Genomic DNA, 23,647 nt, shown 5'->3' with positions numbered 1-23,647 from the left:
TTATATTCAGAAAACTTTGCAAAAAAATTTATGAATATTTTTAAATTTCCAGTAAAATTTATTTTTCTGAAGGCTTAAAACGAGAGCCGAATAAAACCGAAAATAGCCGATGATGTTGATTCATATTCGATGCGTAGCGTTAGTCTGTGATTACCAATGTCGCCATCACGCTGTGCTGCATACGCTAGTCAGTCGTGTTAGAGAAACGCGGTCGTGAATTGGTTTGATATTTTTGTTAACTATTTTGAATAACTATATAGAAGGTATTGATATGAAAATATAGGCAATGAGTGATCGTAATAAATCTACCTGTTAACATTAAATCACAATAAAGAAAATAATCGTTTAATATCATTGCTCTCATAAACGAGCTATGTATTGGTTTTATGTGTTTTTCCGAGGTCACCGTCAAACTTTGACAGACGTTAATATGTCACATCTAAATATAATATTCTTTCTGCTGGGTATCTGGACTCTCATTAATACAGTAAGTTATTTGTTTACAAAATCACAACCCTTATGAGAATTGTACAATATAATTCATTATCTACACCACACCCTGATGTGAAACTCGCATTGTGACGTCATCTCAGTTTACCTCATGAAAATTTACCGTTGACATTGTTAACGGATTAAAAAATTATATATATTAAATTTAATTATTTTCGTTATATAAAAATTATATATAAAAAAACTATATTAACCGATATATTTACCTTTTAAATGTTATTTTTTCCGATGAAAATGGAAAAAACTATTTTTTAATTTTTAGTGAAATTAATTTTCTGTTAAAATGATATAAAGAATTTTATTTTTATTATTTTATGTTTGCAAATATTATTTAATTGATATGATACTTTTTTATTGATATAATTCTTCTACAAAATCTTTGTATATTTTATAAAAAAGTTTTTAAAATTTCAAGCCACATATATTTTTTATTAAAATATAATACTTCGAAAAATGAATCATGAATCGCTCAATAAATTATTTGTATTATTATTTATAATAATAAAATATATATATATTATAAATAGATAATAAAAAAGAATAAAGAAATTTTTTATTACTTTAATCATATATGATTATGATGATTAATTTAATTTATAACAGTGACCTCACTTAATATTAGTCCCTCTTCTTATCAAATAATTGATTATGAAAGAATGTTAAAGTCTTTGTATACAATCTTATAATGTTCTGTAAGCAATGATTCATTACTTGTTAATGCTATATAATTGATAGAAAGATTTTCTATTTATGTTATAATTTTATTTTTTTAATAATCTTTTTATAATTTTTTTTATAAATTATCAAAAAATAGAAATATATTTTAAAATAATATATTATAATAAAATATAATAAGATATTTAAACTTTTTTATTTAAAAAAAAATTGTTTCACTTTTATTTATTATTAACAGGTATCTGCTGCAGAAGATGGTCATTGCATTTGGTATGGAGAATGTTACACAGATAAGTTCAACATGCATAAAAAAAATTGCCCTTATATTGGACCAGCCAAATTATTGGATAATAATGGACAAAAATTATTAGCTAAAAATTGTCCTCATTTAATGATTGATTCTGGAAATGGAATTAACACTTGTTGCGATACAAATCAATTACAAACAATGGATACAAATATTAAGCTGGCATCTAATTTTTTATCCAGATGCCCTAGTTGTTTGGATAATTTAGTAAAACATTTTTGTGAATTTACTTGTAGTACACAACAAAGCAAATTTATTAATGTTACTGAAATAGGGAAAGAAAATGGTAATTTAAATTATTTTTTTAATTTTAATTTTATTTTTTATTTTTTTATAATTTTCTCATTTCTCACTTTAAAATAAGTACTTGCGATATATATTAAATAATAATATTTTTAAATTTTTAGAAATAGAATATATCAATGGAATAAATATTTATATAACAGATAAATATATTGAAGGTACATTTAATTCTTGTAGTAAAGTATCAGTACCTAGTACTGGACAATTAGCAATGGATTTAATGTGTGGAATATGGGGAGCTAGTAGATGTACTGCATGGAAATGGTTTCATTATATGGGCGATGCAGCAAATAATGTATATGTACCATTTCAAATTACATATATAAATACTGATGAACCAATCGATTCATTTATTCCTGTAGATCCTAAAGTCACACCTTGTAACAAGGCATTAAATGTAAGTATTTGTTTTTGCAATTTTTTCTAAAGGATATATAAATGAAAAAATTTGATCTTTTTTCTGGATTAAGGGAATTTATTTATTATATTTCATGTAATTAGAAAAATACGCCAGCATGCAGTTGTGTAGACTGCGAAGCCAGTTGTCCAGTGCCTCCACCAATTCCTCCTTTACCAAGACCTTCTACTATTTTTGGTTATGATAGTTATGCTGTAATAATGATCATTACTTTTGTCTGTGGTTCAACTCTCTTCATCTTGTCAATAGTGTGCTTCAGTAATAGGAAACAAATTGGTAAGAAACATCAGTTATTATTTAATAATATTTATTCAGATAAAATTCATAATTTTTTATATATTTTAAGGAAAAATTGTTAAATTTCTAACTATATTACACAACTTGCTATGTAAAATTCATCTCTTTTCCTTAAACTTTGTACCATATTTTATTCAGTAATAATTTACATAATATTCTTTTTACATCAGTGACTAATTTTATATGTAATTTACATTGTTTTAAAAAATATAAGTACAATTCAATTTCAAATTATTTTAATGTTTGATCCATATCATTGATTTTCCTTGGTTATAGGATCATTTTTATTGTTGTGTTATTTCTATATTACTTTTCTCTTTGGTTATGGTTTTAAAAATTAATTTTATAAATTTTGCATTATGCTTGTAGTTTGATAAACACTTGAATTTTTTATTTCCTTTTTGTTGCGAAGCACTTATATAATATGATAATTAAAAACAACAGGAAAGCAAATATCAAATTATTTGAAAATAATTATTTCATTATCAGGTGAATATATTGCAATAAAAAATAGAACTAAAACTATTGATTTCTCTTTACTATATTTTTTTTTTCATATGATGAATGTAGTATCATGAATGTATAAAATAATAAATTGTATAAAATTGAAGAGATTTGATTTAGAATCACCAATTGTGTGTATGGTGTGCGTATATGTATAGTTGCACGAGGTGAGGAAGTAGGAAGGCAGGTGGGTAGACGCCTAGCCGCAGGGTTACATCACCCAGGAGATGGTGCGCGTATTGCTCTCGCCGCTGACCAAGAAGACAGCCCACTTCAATCTAAGCGTTCCAGTAGGTTCCTATCAACTGTATCTTCAATCTGTGGATTTGTGCTTGACCTTTAATTTCTGTTTTGTTATTGTATTTACTTTTATTCTTACATTATGCTTAATCATCATTTTTTTCATTTGTGTTTCATTGTTTTTTCATAAAAGATTTATTTCTTATTATTTATCATTTATCATTTATCATCATTATCTTTGTTACTATTGAAATTTATTTAAATTTTCACACATTAATATATTTTAAAATATATATGTCCAGAATGCAGGAACATATTTTAAAAAAAGGAGAAAAATTAAATAAATTAATTAAATCTTATTAAAATTTATTATATCAAATGTTATAAATATTACATAAATACATAGCATATATGTTACTTATTAGGAACTTTTATATTTATGATTAATATTCATTTCATGAATGTGCAGAATAACTTAATTTAAATTTAACTTAATATATATTTATATTATATTTTATATTTATTTATATATATTTATTTTTTTTTAATTATTTATTTTATTCTTTTAATATTTTAATAGAAATATACAAAACATTATAGTTATTTTATTTAGTACTCTTCATATTTTAAACACAAAATTGCTAAATATATAAATTAATCATTGTATGCTTTTTTTTATTTTTATATTAAATAAAAAGCTGCTCTGTCATAAAATTTATGTTATTTTGTTGCAATTCTTTTATTCTTCACAATTGAATGTATAGTTGCTTAATGTATCTATTTACAGCACATCGTCTACAATTTATTTCACTTACTGCAGCACTTTTTTGGACATATACATTTTAATATTCCCTTATTTATAACATAAAAACTTTTATAGGTGTAATATCTGCAGATGATTTGCCGAGCGGTTTCGATGATGAAGAACAATCAACTTTTATCGAAAGATTAGGTGCAGGCACAGATAAATTATTAGCGGAATTTTTTTGTCGATGGGGTACAGGTATGAGAGTACTCTTTTGATAATATTATATGATATTACAAATTATATTAATAGTTTTTAATTTTTTTTCAGCTTGCGCATCACGGCCATGGTTTGTCCTTTTTCTTGGTTTTCTATTTATTATTGGTTTGGGACATGGAATAAAATATATACATGTTACCACTGATCCAGTTGAATTATGGGCTGCTCCACAATCTCGGTCACGAGTTGAAAAAGAATATTTTGATCAACATTTTGAACCGTTTTATAGAACTGAGCAAATTATTATAACATCGGTTGGTTTGCCGAATGTAAGTTTTGATGCCAGTTAAAGAGAAAGAATTAAATTGTTTTTTAATAATATACAAGATCATAATATCATATTGATAACTTTCAGATTGTACATAATACATCTAATGGTCAAATTACATTTGGTCCAGTATTTAATGCTACTTTCCTAAAAACTGTTTATAAGTTACAAGAAGAAATAAAACAAATAACAACTCCGAATAATTATACTTTAGCAAATATATGTTTTGCTCCATTAACCAGTCCATTTACTGGACCACCAACAGCATCACAATGTGTTATTCAAAGCATTTGGGGATATTGGCAAGATAGTATAGAAACTTTTGATTTTTCTACCACAGATGATGATAATTTTACTGTAAATTATTTAGATCATTTCATCGTTTGCTCGCAGTAAATTGATTTGTATATATAATATTACAAAAAATTATTAGATAATTGAGTTAACAAGATTTTATTCTTTTTTATTTTCAGAAATGCATATAATCCTGAATGTCTTGCACCTTATGGTGGTCCTATAGAACCAGCAGTTGCAGTTGGTGGATTTTTATCACCAGGTCAAGATCTTCATAATCCTTCATATGAAAAAGCCACAGCAGTAATTTTGACCATACTAGTTAATAATTATCATAATAAATCTAAATTGCATCCAGCAATGGAATGGGAAAAAAGGTATATAAAATATATGATGTAGAAATCTATTCAATATTTACTATTGATAATTAAAGTAAATAATATTATAATTATAGTTATATTGAATTTATGAAAAATTGGACAACGACGAAAAAACCAGAATTTATGGATATTGCCTTTACTTCAGAACGATCGATAGAAGATGAATTAAATCGTGAATCTCAGTCAGATGTTTTAACTATTCTTGTATCATATATTATTATGTTTGCATATATTGCGATTTCTCTTGGTCAAATTAAAAACTGCAGTCGACTTTTGGTAAAAATGATAAAATAAAATAAAATAAAATATACTCATATATATTTATATTTTCTTTATTTATTTAATATTTTTTTTTTTTTTTTTTTTTTTTTTTTTTTTTTTTTTTTTTACTTTTAGATCGATTCTAAAATTACTCTTGGTCTTGGTGGTGTACTTCTAGTATTGGCTTCTGTTGTATGTTCTGTTGGTTTGTTTGGTTTCATTGGCATTCCTGCAACACTTATTATTATTGAAGTCATACCATTTCTTGTCCTTGCTGTTGGAGTGGACAATATTTTTATTCTAGTTCAAACACATCAAAGAGAAAGTCGTCGTCCTAATGAATCAATACCTGAACATATTGGTCGTATTCTCGGTCAAGTGGGACCAAGCATGTTACTTACCAGTGTATCAGAAAGTTGTTGTTTCTTTCTTGGTAAATATTAAAAATATTTGTATGCGACATATTAAATAAAAAATATCAAATTAAATTATATTGAAAATATTTTGTTCTTTTAGGCGGATTATCTGACATGCCTGCTGTTAAAGCTTTTGCTCTGTATGCCGGTATGGCATTATTAGTAGACTTTGTGCTGCAAGTAACATGTTTTGTTAGCTTATTAGCATTAGATACTATTCGTCAAGCAGTATGTATTAATAAAATCATATGCATTATTCTGTAATAAAAATTTAATATAATTAATTTTTTATACATTTTTTAGAATAATAAACTTGATGTATGCTGTTTTGTACATGGTTCAAAAAAAGACAATGGAGAAGAAGTAGTAAATGGTATTTTATACAAACTTTTCAAAATTGTGTATGTCCCATTATTATTGAAAAAATGGGTACGAGCATTCGTTATGATAATATTCTTTGGTTGGATTTGTTCGAGTATCGCCGTTGTCCCACATATCGAAATTGGTCTAGACCAAGAACTTTCCATGCCCGAAGATAGCTTTGTTTTGAAATATTTCAAAGTAAGTATATTGCATATAAATATTGCATGGTCATTAATTACGAATATAGATTTATAAAAAATAGTTATAACACATTTTTTTTCTTTCATTTTTTCTCTTTTATCTTTTTTTTTTTTTTTTCAGTTTTTAAATAGTTATTTATCTATTGGACCACCAATGTATTTTGTTGTAAAAGAAGGTTTAAATTATTCCGATAAAAGAGCACAAAATCTTGTATGTGGTGGTCAATATTGTAACAGTGATTCAGTATCTACTCAAATATTTATAGCATCAAAACAATCAAATAGGTGAGAGATATAAAAATATATATATTTCTTATATCAAATTATTAATAATAATTATCAATAAATATTAAAATAATTATTTATTTAGAACATATATAGCAAAACCTGCATCGTCGTGGTTAGATGATTATATCGATTGGTCTCAATTATCAACTTGTTGTAAATATTTTATGTCGAATCATTCTTTCTGTCCACATACAGGTATAAAATTGAATACTTTTTATTATATTTTGCAATATATTATTGAATAATAAAAAAAATAAATAATAATTTTATTATTTTAGGATCTACCAAATATTGCTCTTCATGTAATATTACCAAAAATGAAATTGGTCGGCCTATACCAACAGATTTTGACCGTTACGTATCATTTTTCTTGCAAGACAATCCTGATGATACATGTGCTAAAGCAGGTCACGCTGCTTATGGTCATGGTGTTAATTATGTTACCGATCCTATGACAGGCCTATCGAAAGTCGGAGCGTCTTATTTTATGGCTTATCATACTATATTAAAAACATCTGCCGATTATTATGAATCGATGAGAGCTGCTAGAGCTGTATCTGCAAATATTACAAACATGATTGATGATTATTTAAAAAGTATCGGTGATAATTCAACGGTTGAAGTGTTTCCATATAGTATATTCTATGTTTTTTATGAACAGTACTTAACAATGTGGCCTGATACGTTATACAGCATAGGAATATCTTTAATTGCTATTTTCGCAGTAACTTTCTTTTTAATGGGTTTAGATATATTTTCCTCTGTTGTTGTTGTAATAACTATTACTATGATTGTCGTCAATATCGGCGGTTTAATGTATTGGTGGCATATAACATTAAATGCAGTGTCTCTTGTTAATCTCGTTATGGTAAATATATTTGGTATAACTTTTAAACACAAAATGTCATTAACTGAATTAATAATTTGTTTTTTTTTTTTTAAGGCTGTTGGAATTGCTGTAGAATTTTGTAGTCATTTAGTACATTCTTTCTCAGTATCAGTAAAAACAACAAGAGTTGAAAGAGTTGCTGATGCATTAACGAATATGGGAAGTTCAATCTTTAGCGGTATAACTCTTACCAAATTTGGTGGAATTATAGTACTCGGTTTCGCTAAAAGTCAAATCTTTAAGGTATATAATATGTAATTCAATTTAAAAAAACTTACATTTATTAATATTTTCTATGCTCTTTTTTTCTTTATCTTATTTCTTTTTAAATACAATTTTTGAAAATTTTGTATCGTATTTGAACAAACTTTCAGGTATTTTACTTCAGAATGTATCTGGGTATTGTGCTATTTGGAGCTGCACATGGGTTAATATTTTTACCAGTATTACTAAGTTACATTGGTAAGATTAGTTACATTTTCAATAATATATTTTCATATTAAATTTATAATTTTTATGCACATCATATTACATTATTTAGGGATTTCATCTATACTATTATTTGAAAGAAAACACCAGTGTCACTTGAACAGTATATACACATAAATATATACATAATATAATGAACAATATAATAAATAATAAATTTAATTTTCATATCCCTAGATATTAAATATATAATTGACATGCAAGAAGATTGTATTTGAAGATATATATTTATTACAAAGTATATATTCTTTTTTGTTTCTTTGTTTTAATATATTAATATTTGTATTTATCCATATTGATATAGAAAATTATCTTCGAGTATCGGCGATCTTCTAGTAATTCTTTTCAAAAAAGGATTAAAAATAAAAATAGAAAAATAATTTGAGCGAGCTTTGTCATAGCTTCTGGTGATTCTAGGCACACCAATGAACAGAGAAAAGTTGGCAAATCACAAGAGAGCAATGCAAGGAAATCTGGACAACGTACAGGAGACTTCCTTGAATCATGGCGTAAGCAAACTCAATTCTCCTCCCACACCCACCACAAGCACACCTACCTTCAGAGTGCTCGAATATCAAAGATAGGTACGCAGGATACACATATATTTACACTTTTTTTATGTCATGACAACATTCCTATCTTTATTCAATTTCTCGACACATAACGCAGCTTTATGCAACACATTTGTATATCTTAAAATTGTTTGATAAAAACAACTATGTTCGGTAATTACTATATAAAATAAACACTATAAATATCTTTTATCTATCAAGTGAAATTTTCTGCACCTGCTTAATTTTAATATAGGTACTCAAAATTGCGGATACTATAAGCTTTTTTCCAGAATTTATGTACTATAAATGCAGTCTGTGTATGTTGATGAGTGTGGGATGGAATATTTATTTCTATAAGGATATGCTTCTTTGTTAAAATCTTTTACTTTTCGTTGATTCAATAATTACAAATTAGTTGCAAAATATCTTTCTATTTCATGTGTTTCATTAGTGCTCTTGTGGTAAGATTGCCATTGTGTGTAATATAGAATCTATGTGTTAGGTATTATGTGTTATCAATAATTTGATTTAATTATATAAATATAATTGATGATGAAAATAGTTGTTAGTTCTATTATGTGTGAATTATTTTACAATATCAAATTTAAAAGAGGGATATGAAAAAGATGTATTACCACTGGTGAATAGATCATATCTTCCTCATATCTTCCTCCTTTTCATTATATTTGCTTTCTTTTTCTTAAGCACTATTATTTGTATTATAATTTATTTATCCTATATAATATACTAACACATAATACGCTTTTAGGCAATTATAATTTAAAATGAAATAAAAATCTAAATTATTTATTTTCTCTTACTTTTCTTCGTAGGCGTGATGTCGCGCCGAAGGCGTAGAAGAACCAATGAATATGCCAGCAGGGCCAGAAACAAATATAAGAGTCAAGTATGTGGACCTGACTCTCCTTTACTCCAAAACGACAACAATCAGTACCCAACCACTTCCTACGCCAGTGTGAACTCCATAGATTCGACACATTATCAAATAATTTTTTAGCATTAATCGTTATTCGTAAAATGACTTTTATACTTAGAAAGAGACTGAACATAATCTGTCTGTATAATAAGAGTTATTTTTATTATAGATAATAACTTTCTTTTTTTTAAAAGTTTTAGTAAAATTTATGTTTGATGTTAAATGGTGATTGGAAAAAAATTATATGATTGATGTAAGCATAAACTATGAAGTTCACGTCTGGTATTTTTTGTAAGTAAAAAGAGAAAAATTTCGTATCTTATTGTTATTAATAAACTAAGTTTTCGTTATATTTAGAATATTTAATTATAGAAAAACATCTTATAATTTTATGATCATACATCATTAAAGCTTTAAGATTTATTCATTTAACATTTAAGATGGTACAATCTATCGATTCGATTGAAAGTGCCAATTATTATATAATTTAATTTTAATCAACTTTCATGTTTTTTTTTATATACATATATATATTTCCTTTTTTTTTTTCTTTTCTTTTTAATGAAAATGCATAAATCTGTGTTGCTTGGCAGAAGGTAAATGTACCTGTATATTTGTCGTGCTTTATCTGTGCATTTTTTTAATCGCGTTAGATAAATTTAATTTCCGATATAGATGTCGTATAATTTATTTTCCTAAAAGTATATTAATTCATCGATAATAATATTTATATATTATTAAAAATATTTAAAATAAAGAACTGGTTTTTTTAACATTTCATGATTTTTAAAATTAATGTTTAAAATATATTTTTAAAATTATTTGTATATTGCATAAAACTCGAAACTTCGTCCAAAAGTATTAACCGTCCTTAGTCGAGATATTAGTCGAAAATAACATCGTATATATAATGAATTTTATCGTATTGTATGAATTTTAATTTTTGTATTGTATAGATCATTAATTATACATTATTTGTATCGTATATGTGTATGTGTATAAAATAGCTATAATTCTGGATGTGAGTGAATTTATGAAATTTATACGACATTCATATCGGAATATATAATATTATCTTGAATTTTATTCTTTCTATGTTATAATTGATAATAATTAATGTTGTATTATACTCATTAGTTTGTGAATTATTTAATATCAGTAACATTTTTCAGAAACATAATTTAAAACAAACATTCGAAAATCGTTTTGTATTTTTTTTTATATGTTTTTCTTATTTGTATTTTGTATGTTTTTCCATTTTGTTTGCAATCTTATTCTAATTGGGTAACATTAAATAAATCATAACAAAAATTCAAGAAATTCAAAGAAAGAAATTAATGATGTATTTCTAATGTAAAGGATTATTGTTTAGTTTTCTTATTCTGTTCCATTTTTATAATTTGTTTAAAAACAATCCTAGATAATTAAGAATTTTCATTGAAAGAGAATAAAGAGAGACACCTAGCCTTATTATTAAAAACTGAAGAACATTAATTATATTAATTTTCTTTGCGTGCTTCGTCGGTGTAAAATGTCTTATATGACGTTTCTGCTCAATGCTTGTAATGAATTTTAATAGTATTGTTTTCAAAAATAATGCGAAATTAAACAGAGAAAAATGCAATTAATCAATTGCATCGAAATGATATCTCTTCTCTATAAACACGAATATTTTCTCTTACGAGTTCAAACTCACATGTTTTATATAATTATTTGTATACAAATAACAATTTTTATACTGACAACAAAAGAATATGTAACGCAACGTTACAAAAAAAGAAAAAAACCTCGCTAGTTAAAATTATTGTAGATAATACTGTTGCGATATTATTACTATGTATACGGGTGAAAATGGATACATGTTTATATAAATCAGTGTTTGTAAATCCGATTGCATATTTCGTTTCACATATGAATTTAACGTTGGAGTAATATGTAAATGATTAACAAAAGTGAAATGGATGTTAAATAAAAAATATTATAATTTGGCAAAATGTACATAGAATTATATTTCGAATTATATTTCTCGATTCGTATATGAAAATGTCGTAAAGAAAACATATCACTGCAAAAACTACAGTATTAAATTTTTGCGATAAAAAAAGCACGACGATATTACCAAAGAGATGTCTGGACAGCACGATAGCGTGTTAACACTTCATACGAATAAAAATTTCATCTGTTTGTACAATGTATGTTTGTGTCCTTTTATATTCAAACGGTTTAAGAATAACAAATATATATATAAAAAATATTGTTGGGAAGATTTGTGTGTTAAACACATATTTGTTCGCTAACGATTTTGTCCTAAATAAATAAAATATCGTATTTACAGAAAAATCTATGCATGCATGTCTTACAATAAAATAGAGAATTTATTATACGAGTCATCTTACATAAATAATTAAATAACAATTATATGTATTAAATACAACTGGATTGTCTTTTTTATGTGCATATAAGAATTATAATCGTAATATCAATGTTAACCCATTGCATGTAGAGGACCAAACAAATGAACTGCTGGACAATTTTCATCCGGATTACCAAGAAATTGAGCGTAAAGTTCTTGATAACGCGATAAGGTTAATCCTCCACGTCTCCGGTCGTCGTCCTGTACGAATAAATGAATAAAGTTAAATAAAATGCAAAAAGGAACAATTAAATTATAACAATATAATATTTACATTCCTATATTTATATAAAACATTGTACAGTTTTCTCGTCTTGTATTAGAAGTATTATAGTGAATGAAATTGCAATTTAATTTACAAACGTTTTGTTTTAAACATTTTAATTAAAAGTTAATCATAATATCATCATACTTACCATATTCTATTATTCTTTATATTAAATTTAAAATTAATTTATTATTTTGTAATTCTGTTACTTTTTCGACTTTACAATATCATTAAGAATACATTTTTTATGAATTCTCTAGAAATGTGTTTAATCTAAAATTTGTTAGATCAAAAATTAAAAATAATTGTATACGTATATATCCGGTAAATCAAGAATAAAAATAATAATAATAATAATAATAAGAGATCGAATCAAATCAAGCGGTTTTTTAAAAATCGTTTATCCATGTATGATCTTACATTAAGAAGATTTTGATAAGCCTCATCCAAAATATTTACATTATCCACAGGAATTCTTGTTACACAATTATAACGAAATTCATCGGCAGCAATTACACCGTCGTCTAGAAATAAAATTATTTTATTAACAGTAGAAACAAAACGATGAGGTAAATCCTGTATGTACCATTCAAATCTACTATCTTAAAATGACTATCGATAAACATTTTCATTGCTTGTGGAAAATCTTGATATTCTCGTCCGACACAACTTCTCTGTACCGCTTCCTTGAACTCTTCAATAGTTACAATGTCATCCTGAATAAAGAATGCGAATGAAATATTAGCAGAAACAATAGCCTATAAATCTTACTTTGTTGAAATCGGCGAGCTCCGCGATTTCTTCCCACAACGAAAGCATGATGTGTAAATTCTCTTGATATCGATTGTAACTAAATTCTCCTTTTCCCTCGATCAAAGTCATCTTAAGAGCCATGCATTCAAAATCGTGTTTTTCCAATATGCCATTGTTATCTGTGTCTAAATATTGTGAAATTACATATTGTTAGTCGAGTTAAAATATAAAAGCTAGTGCGTGTAAGGCGGCCAATTAATCAATCGTGTTGTGCCAATTTATTTTTAAGGAAATTTTGCCATTGGTATAGCTGGATACATTCCAAGTATTTCACTTTTTGGCAAAGATCGATATTTTTCATTAAATGTACAACCTTCCTTCTATTCGATTTACTACGTATATTATTTTGAAACGATATTGATTAATTTTATCGATTTAGTCGATTGGATCGATTATCGATCTTTATATCGTACATCGATATACGTGTTATTAACTTTTCTTATATATCGATATTATCAAATATCGATTTCTGTTCTTTGAAGTATTGATTTCGTATATTCTTTTTCTGTCATACATTTGGAATCAACGACGATCAAATCGCTTTTTTTGTAAATAGAGAATTTGATTATCACATCATAGCAAGTTTATGATTATTACTGTAACATCATACTTTGTTAATGATGCATTTTTGCACACGATTAAGACATATATCAAGCAGAATATTGAAAAAAATCGGATAAATTGTTCTACAAAACGAATTAGAATCAAGCTTAAATTTGGCATCAACCAAGTACGAATACAATGACGACGGCATAGTAATACTTTATAAAGTCAACCTATATCCTAAACAAGCACGATAATGTTGAAATCTTTGGAAATCTTTTTTTTCATTTCTCGAAAAATAAGTATAAAATTCTTTTGACTTTTTTTTATATAACATATATACATATATAACTTGTTAGTACGCACAAGTTCATTTGGAAAAAGGATCAATGATCGATACATATTTTATGTATCTTTTTGGTAATGATTCGAAGGAAAGAAATCTCAAGGGGTTCTATAATAAATCACACATTAATTTTTATTGATAACTGCACAATGACAACACTCTCGTAACATGCTCTCAACTTAGAGTAGCAATAATTGACATTATTTGTGCAACAACCAAGGTATGATCACGCACATTCTATCGAAAATAACCGCGTACTAACCGTAAAGAAATCTTACAATGAAATCTACTCGATTATCCCAGCTGTATGCCATTCTCCAAAAAGTCTTTCAGTTAGTATCAATCCTGTTTCTTTTCTTTCACGATCTTTTTTCTTTTTTCTAATTGTATGTAATTGTTTCTTTTTTCTTTCTTTCTTTTTTTTTTTTCTGTATCTTTACGAAAGATGAATCAATTGAATATGAAAGTGAAGTTAAAAAAGTTTTCACTATTCTTAATTGTTCGAAGGTAAAAGAAACACGAGAGGTAAACGGCAAAACGGTTATGAAGAAACTGATTCGAGAGGATGGTGGTTTTGCAATGATTTCGAGTCGAGTTTTCTCGACTCGTAGCTAAGTTTAGAATACTTCCCCCCTCCTCTAAAGAAGGACATGGTAATACCGTTCATGAATACGAGGAAGGGGCTTGGATCATGGTGTCAGTGTCACCATGGCACAGTCACCGAACTTGCATGAAAGTAAATATCGCTTTCGCCAGCTTTCATCGGTTAATATCTCTTGCCTGTGATCATCTTGTGATCTCTTTTTTCAATTGAAATAATTTTCAATCAATCTTCAATATCCTTGAAAATTTTGCCCAATCGTAAAAAGTTCAACTAATTAAATGAAAATGATGTTGATATAAGGAAAATATTCTAAAAATATTATATCAAAATTTGAATTACTACAAAATATGAAATATATAAAACGATAAAATAAATTTATGGCACACGATGAAAATGAAAATAATTTACAATATAATTCGATTTTTTTTTTTTTCGTGTTAGCTCATATAATAACATAAAATCATAAAATCATAAAATCATAAAAGATATACGGCTGAGAAATGGCAAAGTAAATCATTTTTTGAGGACGGTTAATTAAATCTGCTTGTCAACAACCTGTTATTTATGTACTTACCAACTTACATAAAACTTTGATGGTGATGCGAAGAGGTCTCTTTATTTAAAAATGTGAGCATAGAAGAAAAGATTATTTTTTTTTTTATTAAAATAATTTATTTTTTGAAAAATAATGATATGCATCCATGATAAGTGAAAATAAAGATTTAAGATAAATGAAATAATCCGTTACAAAATAAACGGATGAAAAGCGGATAAGAAACAGAGGAACGATTTAAATATATTTTTGAATCATGCCAATGCAACACTCATCCGGAATCGATTAACCGCCAAATCTCAAAGTTCATGTGCACGTAAGTTGCTAAAACAAAACGGAAAATTTATACATGATAAATTGTTCAACTTAAAAATCAACTTCAACTTATTAAAAAAATGAATTTCTTCTTCTCACACGTACATACGTTTTTGGCTAGCAAAATATTCAAAATCCATTCTATTTTATTGCTTTCTCTTATCGAAACGATCATTTCTTACTTTTGCACGACAAACAATATATTTTATATAAAGATTTGGATGAATTTGATGAATATAAATAAATAATCGTAATTGTATATTTTCTCGCTTATAGACGCTTCTGTGAGAATAAGTAAAGCGGAAGATGAACGGGCAAAGCGAATACTCATCATATAAGGCTCGTTTCTGGAATAAGGTGTCAGTTGGAAAGTGCGAGCTCTCGTACAAAGAACGAGAAACGGAACGTCTTGATCTAAAGCTATCGATATGAAGTTGCGTTCTCTCTTCCTCCTCACTATCCTCCTTTCCGGTGAGTTTCACGAGTTTCATTTCGTCTTATAATTACCAATATTAATTCAAATTTCAATTGAAACTTCGAAAAGTTCCAAATCTATATTTCGATATCCCGAAATGATATTAAAACTATTGAACTATTGAACTACTTTGAGTAACGGTAAATAATATTTACACACTTTCTTTTTTCTCGACGAAAATAAACGTGTATATAATCAAGAGAGTAACGAGATTTTTCTTGCTTGGAACTCGATTACTTCGTACGAATTATTTTTATTTTTAAAAACAGTCGTGAAAGTTTTATAGAGCGTTAGAGTTGGCTAGTCTCTTGTTTCGTCGCAAATTTGGAACAATACGCAATACTCGTTGCGTTCTATATATCCATCATCCAAACGTATTTATAAGCTCGCGGAGAAAAATATCGTTACGGAGATACAAGTTATTCCTGGCGTGTACACGAGGCTTGATTCAATTTCCGTATTATTTCAGGCGACGCGTCACGGGGGAACGAGAAATCGGAAGACACACCGTGCATCCACGATAACAAGTTCTATCGTAATCCGAACGCGCCGGCACATAACGTTTGGTCGCCTATCGAGTGTGCCAAGTATTATCTTTGCTTGGGTAATTTGTCCCGATTACGTTCCATCAATACGCCTCGAGAATAATTTTTCAACCAAGCTCCTCAACACCATCCTTTTCGACAGACGACGAGGTGTTCGAGTTCAGATGCTCCCAGGGATTGTTGTTCGATGTTTCCAGGCAGGTGTGCGATTTCAAAGCGAACGTCAACAACTGCGACGTGATGTCAGGTACGATTTTCGACTAGAAAAAAAAGAGAAAGAAAGAAAGAAAATGGGCAGACAGGGGAATAAAAAGAAAGTAGTAGAAAAGGATATTACGTGTGTGCACCGGGTGGTGATTTGGAACTTTTTAAGCGTTTTACAGAGACGCGACCGCCCAGACCGCTTCTCGAGCACGGTGATTGCAATGAGAAACATTTGGCTTGCGGCGACGGTACCTGTTTCCCGGCCGCATACTTTTGCGACGGAAGTGTCGACTGTCCCGATGGCTCCGACGAAGGCGGCTGGTGCAGTAAGAAGAAACGTATTCGTTATTCGTCAGTGCTAGAATTTTCTATATATATATATATATGTACATATACGTTCCATTTTATAATATATAGATATTCGAAACGATCCGAACGGGGCGTTACCTTGTGATCCGAAGGAGTGCCATTTACCGAATTGCTGGTGTTCCAAGGACGGGACGACGATTCCTGGTAATTTGACGGTGTCGACGGTGCCCCAGATGATATCCATCACCTTCGACGATGCAGTGAACGCGGAAAATTTCGAACTTTTCTCCAGTAGGGAAACGATGTTATCAATAAGAAAATTGCATAGTTATTTAAATTGTTGTGAAAGTTGATCGTCCATCTCATTTCCTCTCTTTCTCTCTTTCTAGAAATTTTCTCAAACGATAGGAAAAATCCAAACGGTTGCCCCGTTCGAGGAACTTTCTACGTCAGTCATCAGTACACGAATTACAGAGACGTTCAATATCTGTGGAATATAGGGCACGAAATCGCCGTCCATTCCGTCACGTAAAAAAATAGTTGTTGTTGGAATTTTGAATTAACGATATCACGTATTTATACATATATATATAAATATATTGTAATCTTTTTAATTGCACAGGCATAGGGGACCGGAGGAATGGTGGTCGAGGAATGCTACCATCGAGGATTGGTTCGACGAAATGGTTGGCTTGGCGAATATTATTAACAAATATGCTGCGGTTCGTTTAGAGGACATTAAAGGTAATAACTCGTTGTTATAGAAAAAATTGTGAAAAATGTCCAACTTGTTATCCATGCGCAATAGGTTTAAGAGCGCCCTTTTTACGAATCGGATGGAATCGACAATTTCTAATGATGTCTGAATTTGGATTTGTATACGATTCGTCCATATTGGCTCCATTTTCCGATGTGCCAGTGTGGCCTTATACACTGGACTATAAACCACCGTACAGTTGCGTAGATTTGGAACAATTTTGCCCAACTCGTGCGTATCCAGGTTTATGGGAACTTCCGTTAAATCAACTTTTAGCAGGCGTAAGTTTGCAAGTATATGAATATATATATATATATCTTGTAAAATGGTATCATTGTATACAGTGTTAAATTATCCATTTTAGCAATACACTTGTACGAGGATGGATTCGTGTCCTTCAGATTTATCGGGTGAAGAGATATATAAAATATTGATGCTGAATTTTAAAAGGCATTATCTTAGTAATCGTGCGCCTCTAGGTTTGCATTTACACGCATCATGGTTTCAAAATCCATCGTATTTTTACGCGTTTACGGTAAGCGGATTGTTTCTATTTGATTTCTTATAATAATTATTATATTCATGTAAATTAATATTTTCAGAAATTCATGGACGACGTGTTACGATTAAGCGACGTCTATTTCGTAACGAGTTATCAGGTAATCGAATGGATGCGTAAACCAACATCCTTAAATGGAATCGAAACATTCAAGCCTTGGCAATGCAATTTGCGTAAATTCCATCCGTTTGAATTGGCTTGCGATTTGCCGAGCAGTTGTAAATTACCGAGTAAAGTTCTTAAATCGTATCGTTATCTACATACGTGTTTCGAGTGTCCTAAAGAATATCCTTGGTTGAGAAATGAATTTGGGATGGAATGATGCGTGCGATTTCGCACGAAAATCTGCGTTAATATAACACGCAAAATGGAAACATATATTATTAAATTATTTATTTATTATAAAAAACGTGTGTATTTATATTTTTATACGAAAAATCATGTTTATTTATTATATAAGTTTATATAGTTTATATGATGTAAAATAAATTATATTTAGTTTTGTTATAAAAAAATTTGCTCAACTATATTAACATACAAATCAGATTGCTCGCAAAATTTATTTTCTTATTAGAAATATAGATTAAAGAAAAAAGAAATTTTTTTAACCTTCTTGTTGTATAAAAGGATTTTGAATAGATTCCATCCCATCTACAGGACAAATAAGTACCACAGATGTACCTCTACATACGACTAAACCCAACATACGAGTATCTTGATTTAATTTGTATGGATCATCAGGATCTGAAGAAACAAATTAAAATGAATAAATAGTTGTAACAACGTATGATATATGAGATGATATTCAATGAAAATTACCTCTGAGGTATTCTGTAGTATTATCAAGTACCAAGTTGAGAAGGGGATCGTACCCTTTCAAGATTCCTGCAGCTTCCCTTCCACCAGCGAACTTTACTCTAATATTTTTCTCTAAATATTTCGACAGATCGAGTATACTTTCTTTCTTCTTTCTTTCTTTCGGTTCTCCGTGAGCATTCTGCTGCTATAAGGAACATAAAGAAGATTGAACGGCTTGCAGGTTATGTTGTTAAAATAACGAATCTTTACCTGTTTCGCCGCCTGTAAAATGAAACATATCAATCAAGCTTCTCGATTGATTTTTTACAGATAAAGTTTTAGTGTCGAGAATAATATTATTTATACTTACAGACATTGTTTGGCTTTTTTACAAACTGAGAATGTTACGCTACCGTACTAGTATACAAGTACGACGCATTTTAAACCGACGATTAATTTAGAGGTTAGATATCTTGTTTGAATTTTTCGAATATCGATTCTCGATTCTTTCCCGCGCTTTACCATCGTTTTAAATATAATTTAAACGTATTCATGGTCATTGTAAATAGAGAATGTTCCAATTATATTTCAAATGGGTAAAGTAAAGGAAAAATTGTTAATGAATAATATAATGATATTTTGAACATCTTTATTACAATTGTCATTCAAATGGTAACAATGGGAATACGGTAACAGTTGCAACAATTTCGTAAAAGCTTGAATTTATTTCATATCCGATTTATAAAAAAATACATGTTAATACATGATGTGTAAGTGAATGAGTAATACAGTTACTAGTGACTGTTTCTCATTTACGTCGTTAAGAATAAAGTTTGTGATTGTAACAAATATTTATTAAATCTTATGATTATGAATGGAATCTTGATGACACGGCAGATTTATCGTTTTCCCTTAATTTGGCGCTTATTTCGATCTCACTTACTTCGTTACATGTAAGTTACTTACTTACTTACTTAATCTGTATCATTCGTAGCTTTTTTTTTTTTTTTTTTTCATTTCGATTAAAATTATCAATATTCAGCAATCGTTGTGCTTTCCCTTTACAAGTCTTCTCTACCGTTCAATAAAATTGATATTATACATCGATTCATGAAAATTCGACTCTTTCCGTTTCATTCACACTCCAACTCATACTATTTTAACTTGTATATTGTCCTTAAATCCTTTCTGGCTGGCTACTTTTGGATGGACACTGTATATTATTGTATACGATTAAAACTTATCAATGCAACAATTAAATAATATGTTTTATCAACTTATAACTCACTTTTCATTGATACAATCGTTTAGGCAAAAATTAAATTCGATGTATAAAATATATAATTCGACGAAAATTTCAACAAGCAAGGCTTAAACATGTTTACATAAAATCTATCGTCATAACATTTCAGGTGTATTATTATTTTTCGTATTTCTTTGAATGACTGTAAGTTAATTGTACGCACTATTTCACAGAGATTAAAGTTTACATTATTATTTATTAATCTATATCGAATATCGGTCGGTCTGAAAGATTCGCTAGAAAAAAGAAAAGATACGACGGCATCGACATCGTCAGTGAAACGAAAAATTAAATCACAGCAGTAAACGTTTCTCTTTTCTAGCAGGCAATATTTGATTTTTGGACGAAATTAATTGCTGTAAATTTTAACATCGTGATAACATTTCGTACAAAGTTATAATAATAAGGAGTTTACCAGCCATATTAAAAATATAGCACTTATTCAAAGTTAAATTATTTGGAATAGGTTCTTTCCTTCGTATATAAGCACAAAACACATTGTTAAACGTATCGTCATGTTTGTTGTCGATCTTCTTCTTGTTCAGATAATAATGGAATGTTGTTCATCTGATCTACATTATTGCTTTCCGTTTCATCTTGTTCCGAAAGCAAAGGAACTACTTGCCGATTATTATTATCTGTTTCTGAAGGTCGTCTAGTTTGTCCAGGCAAAAAAGACATTGGTATCGTACCCGAAGGTGTCGTCGGTGCTGATCGCGATAGCCATCGTCTAGTCTTGTTCTTCGAACTTGGAAGTCCTAATGGCATGTACATTTTTCCTCGCGTCCGTCTAGTTTTATAAGATCCAATATCACCTGGACTTAAAGGCCGTTGCGTAGAGCCATTTGCATTCGATGTACATAAAACTTGAGGTCGATTTTGATAACAAGACAATACAGTACTATGTCCACCCGGTAGTTGGGGTAATTGTTGAATTTTATCTAACAATTCACGTAACTACAAAATAATATTACGCGTTAAAAAAAAATATATATATATATATATATTGGAATATATGTATTATATATAATTTTATTTTGAAACATTATTTTTTAAGCAAAACCGAATACCTCTATTGTTGGACTAGTAGCCCGTGGTGGTGAACACGGAGATTGAGCAGCTAAACTCGATATGTCAGAGGTAGTCCTATGATTAGCCAATGATACAACGGATCCAACATCCATATTTTCCATCCTTGCACATTCTACTGCAGACAACTCGTCAACGCTATTGTTACACGAATACGGTGGTGGAATTATGGTATTTGCCTCGTTCACCATATTACACATAAAACTTGAACCTAATGAATCTAATGTGCTTGCATGTGAGAGTGATCTAAAATAACGCATTACAAATCCTGAAGTTCCTTTACCAGATCCTTCATCGTATCCAATGACTAATGGATATAGATTTGGTTTGGCTGTAACCTAAAAGATAAAAATATAAAATATATGATATCAAAAAATATAAATATTGTATCAATGTTATATTATGTACCTCATTATACGGAGGTGGTAATGCTTGAACAAAGGAACCAGAACGACTATAACGAGGTGGTGAGTACCAGGATACTGAAGATCCTCTATCGGAGGAAGTAAAATCTTCTACTATTTCTGGAGACCATGAACGATGACGAAATGAATGATGACGTTTCCATAACCAACAGCCACATGCTGCTGCTATAGCCAATCCGACAAGCACTGCTGCCCTAAATAATTATTAAATATTGTTACACACAATTATAAAACAATTAATTAAACAAAAGTATAAAATATAATTATAAAATTAATTTACTGACCATAAATACCAATAAGTCCAAATCAAGAAATTAAACATGTCTGATGCAGAGTGCAGTTGAAATACTGTGTAACAACAGCCAAAGGAACAGCACTCTTTTGGAGGAGAGCAGCTAAAAAGTAAATCTAGTTTTTTTTATCTATTTTAATAACGATAAAAATAAAAGTTTAAACGCAAAAGAAAAAGAATAAAAACTTACACGTGTCCCCCATTGCATAGCCTAGAAGACACCTGGATATTGATAAAGAAAAAAAATGAATTATTATTATTAAATGAAAAAAAATATTACATTCAATTTAATTTTATGAAAAATCTATTGCATGCAAATTTTTTTAAATATCTTGTCTAATATTTCCTACTAGATAAATCATTTGAAAAAATAACTAAATATATAGAAAATTTATAATCAATTTATGTCAAATAATATAGTGCCACGATACTTGCTATACCAAAATTCCATCGATACTCTCGTACCCTTCAGGGATCATCCGTCTATAAAAGATTGTTTCCGTCGCAAGAAAGCGTACGGTGTAATAACAATTAGTCGAACACTGTATCGGTTCGATGGAAAAAACATGGCATTTCGAGTTGTCATAGAAAAAATGGATATGGAAAAGACTTACGCATGAATGAGAAACACAACGAACAAGAGTTCATTGTCTAGACACGGACGAACCGTGCGTAAAACCGACGTATTGATCGACTTCGGGTCGAGCAGAATAGAACAAGGAGACACTGGTACACGAGATATGCGCTAACATTCTACGGGGCTATAGCATGCTGCAGTGGTATACGAGAGCTGCATCATTAGAACGTTTCTTCGTCGTCGCTCTTACTTGATCGACGAATAGTGTCAGGAGTACAGACATCACGAGCACATCGAACGCACGAGCTACAGCTTGCACCATAATCATAATTCTACCACGAAATGCATGCCACCGCGCCACCTTATATAGTTCGATTTTCTTTATTACATATCTACCAATAGCTTTCTTCTTTCATGTTCTAATTTAAATTTTTGTGTCTTGCGCTTTACGATTCTTGCATCGTTTATTATTTCGATATATGTATATTTTTTGTTTAGAGAAATCCATTATTTTCTGTTACGAAATGTGCAAACTATGAAAATTCATTTCTAATGGTACAATACGATGTTGACAAATACGTACCACCAATCGGTAACCCATAATTTTGAAATTTATATAAATTTTTTGACAATTAAAAAATTTCATAATTTTAATTTTATATTAAATATTCGGAAAATGGAAACAGTTTTATTCAATTTTAAATTTCCACAATAAAATTTTACACAGAAAATAGATTGTCAAAATTTATATACAATATATAAAGAAAAAAATTAGTTTTTCGTTGAAAAAGAAATTCAATAATTTGGCGGTACATTTTTAAAATATCGATATAAGAATTATA

General features: G+C 28.9%; 5 protein-coding genes across 18 annotated transcripts; 2 read left to right on the top strand and 3 right to left on the bottom strand.

Annotated features, from left to right (window-relative positions):
• The first annotated feature begins 170 nt into the window (after positions 1 to 170).
• LOC122718164 (NPC intracellular cholesterol transporter 1) lies at positions 171 to 9,967 on the top strand. 6 transcript variants are annotated; one of them, XM_043942951.1, is made up of 20 exons: positions 171 to 487; positions 1,424 to 1,778; positions 1,900 to 2,192; positions 2,297 to 2,489; positions 3,173 to 3,304; positions 4,135 to 4,257; positions 4,330 to 4,547; positions 4,634 to 4,938; positions 5,020 to 5,217; positions 5,295 to 5,496; positions 5,617 to 5,914; positions 5,998 to 6,125; positions 6,201 to 6,458; positions 6,582 to 6,745; positions 6,831 to 6,943; positions 7,027 to 7,616; positions 7,692 to 7,880; positions 8,012 to 8,099; positions 8,544 to 8,635; positions 9,514 to 9,651. In XM_043942951.1, exons 1-20 carry the CDS (start codon positions 374 to 376, stop codon positions 9,517 to 9,519), a joined length of 4,059 nt encoding a protein of 1,352 aa, XP_043798886.1. In that variant the 5' UTR covers positions 171 to 373; the 3' UTR covers positions 9,520 to 9,651. The 6 variants fall into 6 exon arrangements, with proteins under 6 accessions (XP_043798886.1, XP_043798885.1, XP_043798883.1 ...); XM_043942950.1 differs by having other exon boundaries at positions 8,544 to 8,710; positions 9,514 to 9,649; XM_043942948.1 differs by lacking the exon at positions 8,544 to 8,635 and having other exon boundaries at positions 9,514 to 9,967.
• Positions 9,968 to 11,971: 2,004 nt separating this feature from the next.
• On the bottom strand, positions 11,972 to 14,450 carry LOC122718167 (sarcoplasmic calcium-binding protein 1). 2 transcript variants are annotated; one of them, XM_043942961.1, is made up of 5 exons: positions 14,263 to 14,450; positions 13,070 to 13,236; positions 12,885 to 13,014; positions 12,719 to 12,822; positions 11,972 to 12,231 (listed from the first exon to the last, which is right to left on the bottom strand). In XM_043942961.1, the coding sequence occupies exons 1-5, from the start codon at positions 14,312 to 14,314 to the stop codon at positions 12,103 to 12,105; spliced, it is 582 nt and encodes a 193-aa protein (XP_043798896.1). In that variant the 5' UTR covers positions 14,315 to 14,450; the 3' UTR covers positions 11,972 to 12,102. The 2 variants fall into 2 exon arrangements, with proteins under 2 accessions (XP_043798896.1, XP_043798897.1); XM_043942962.1 differs by having other exon boundaries at positions 14,279 to 14,394.
• A 541-nt stretch (positions 14,451 to 14,991) lies between these two features.
• Positions 14,992 to 18,662, top strand: LOC122718165 (chitin deacetylase 1). Of its 6 annotated transcripts, none has more exons than XM_043942954.1 (10): positions 14,992 to 15,943; positions 16,417 to 16,551; positions 16,635 to 16,739; positions 16,876 to 17,034; positions 17,114 to 17,296; positions 17,395 to 17,533; positions 17,628 to 17,749; positions 17,814 to 18,043; positions 18,127 to 18,297; positions 18,365 to 18,662. In XM_043942954.1, the coding sequence occupies exons 1-10, from the start codon at positions 15,901 to 15,903 to the stop codon at positions 18,641 to 18,643; spliced, it is 1,566 nt and encodes a 521-aa protein (XP_043798889.1). In that variant the 5' UTR covers positions 14,992 to 15,900; the 3' UTR covers positions 18,644 to 18,662. The 6 variants fall into 6 exon arrangements, with proteins under 6 accessions (XP_043798889.1, XP_043798890.1, XP_043798893.1 ...); XM_043942955.1 differs by having other exon boundaries at positions 14,993 to 15,943; positions 16,876 to 17,022; XM_043942958.1 differs by having other exon boundaries at positions 14,993 to 16,551; positions 16,866 to 17,047.
• Positions 18,663 to 18,738: 76 nt separating this feature from the next.
• On the bottom strand, positions 18,739 to 19,569 carry LOC122718168 (U6 snRNA-associated Sm-like protein LSm7). 3 transcript variants are annotated; one of them, XM_043942963.1, is made up of 4 exons: positions 19,490 to 19,569; positions 19,390 to 19,401; positions 19,141 to 19,324; positions 18,739 to 19,065 (listed from the first exon to the last, which is right to left on the bottom strand). In XM_043942963.1, exons 1-4 carry the CDS (start codon positions 19,493 to 19,495, stop codon positions 18,926 to 18,928), a joined length of 342 nt encoding a protein of 113 aa, XP_043798898.1. In that variant the 5' UTR covers positions 19,496 to 19,569; the 3' UTR covers positions 18,739 to 18,925. The 3 variants fall into 3 exon arrangements, with proteins under 3 accessions (XP_043798898.1, XP_043798899.1, XP_043798900.1); XM_043942964.1 differs by having other exon boundaries at positions 19,141 to 19,321; positions 19,490 to 19,565; XM_043942965.1 differs by lacking the exon at positions 19,390 to 19,401 and having other exon boundaries at positions 19,490 to 19,563.
• Positions 19,570 to 19,751: 182 nt separating this feature from the next.
• Positions 19,752 to 23,127, bottom strand: LOC122718264. Its single transcript, XM_043943143.1, has 6 exons — positions 23,056 to 23,127; positions 22,419 to 22,450; positions 22,221 to 22,331; positions 21,920 to 22,130; positions 21,493 to 21,849; positions 19,752 to 21,379 (listed from the first exon to the last, which is right to left on the bottom strand). Exons 1-6 carry the CDS (start codon positions 23,125 to 23,127, stop codon positions 20,936 to 20,938), a joined length of 1,227 nt encoding a protein of 408 aa, XP_043799078.1. The 3' UTR covers positions 19,752 to 20,935.
• Positions 23,128 to 23,647: the final 520 nt, after the last annotated feature.

This window comes from Apis laboriosa, unplaced genomic scaffold (genome assembly GCF_014066325.1).
Source record: "Apis laboriosa isolate Shangri-la unplaced genomic scaffold, ASM1406632v1 scaffold5_cov152, whole genome shotgun sequence".
NCBI classification, from domain to species: domain Eukaryota; kingdom Metazoa; phylum Arthropoda; class Insecta; order Hymenoptera; family Apidae; genus Apis; species Apis laboriosa.
Note: the sequence above shows the minus strand (reverse complement) of the source record. Positions and strands in the feature narration are given on the sequence as shown.

Coding starts and splice junctions, on each gene's coding strand:
- LOC122718164 (XM_043942948.1), top strand. CDS start 374: ATGTATTGGTTTTATGTGTTTTTCCGAGGTCACCGTCAAACTTTGACA. Junction 1,779..1,899: donor TGAAATAGGGAAAGAAAATG/GTAATTTAAATT, acceptor TTAAATTTTTAG/AAATAGAATATATCAATGGA. Junction 5,218..5,294: donor GCAATGGAATGGGAAAAAAG/GTATATAAAATA, acceptor TTATAATTATAG/TTATATTGAATTTATGAAAA.
- LOC122718168 (XM_043942963.1), bottom strand. Junction 19,066..19,140: donor TACTACAGAATACCTCAGAG/GTAATTTTCATT, acceptor TTGTTTCTTCAG/ATCCTGATGATCCATACAAA.
- LOC122718167 (XM_043942961.1), bottom strand. CDS start 14,314: ATGGCATACAGCTGGGATAATCGAGTAGATTTCATTGTAAGATTTCTT. Junction 13,237..14,262: donor CATTGTAAGATTTCTTTACG/GTTAGTACGCGG, acceptor CACAATATTTAG/ACACAGATAACAATGGCATA. Junction 12,232..12,718: donor CTTATCAAAATCTTCTTAAT/GTAAGATCATAC, acceptor TTATTCGTACAG/GACGACGACCGGAGACGTGG.
- LOC122718264 (XM_043943143.1), bottom strand. CDS start 23,127: ATGGTGCAAGCTGTAGCTCGTGCGTTCGATGTGCTCGTGATGTCTGTA. Junction 22,451..23,055: donor TGACACTATTCGTCGATCAA/GTAAGAGCGACG, acceptor ATCAATATCCAG/GTGTCTTCTAGGCTATGCAA. Junction 21,850..21,919: donor TACCACCTCCGTATAATGAG/GTACATAATATA, acceptor TTTATCTTTTAG/GTTACAGCCAAACCAAATCT.
- LOC122718165 (XM_043942954.1), top strand. CDS start 15,901: ATGAAGTTGCGTTCTCTCTTCCTCCTCACTATCCTCCTTTCCG. Junction 17,750..17,813: donor TCGTTTAGAGGACATTAAAG/GTAATAACTCGT, acceptor CATGCGCAATAG/GTTTAAGAGCGCCCTTTTTA. Junction 18,298..18,364: donor CGTATTTTTACGCGTTTACG/GTAAGCGGATTG, acceptor TAATATTTTCAG/AAATTCATGGACGACGTGTT.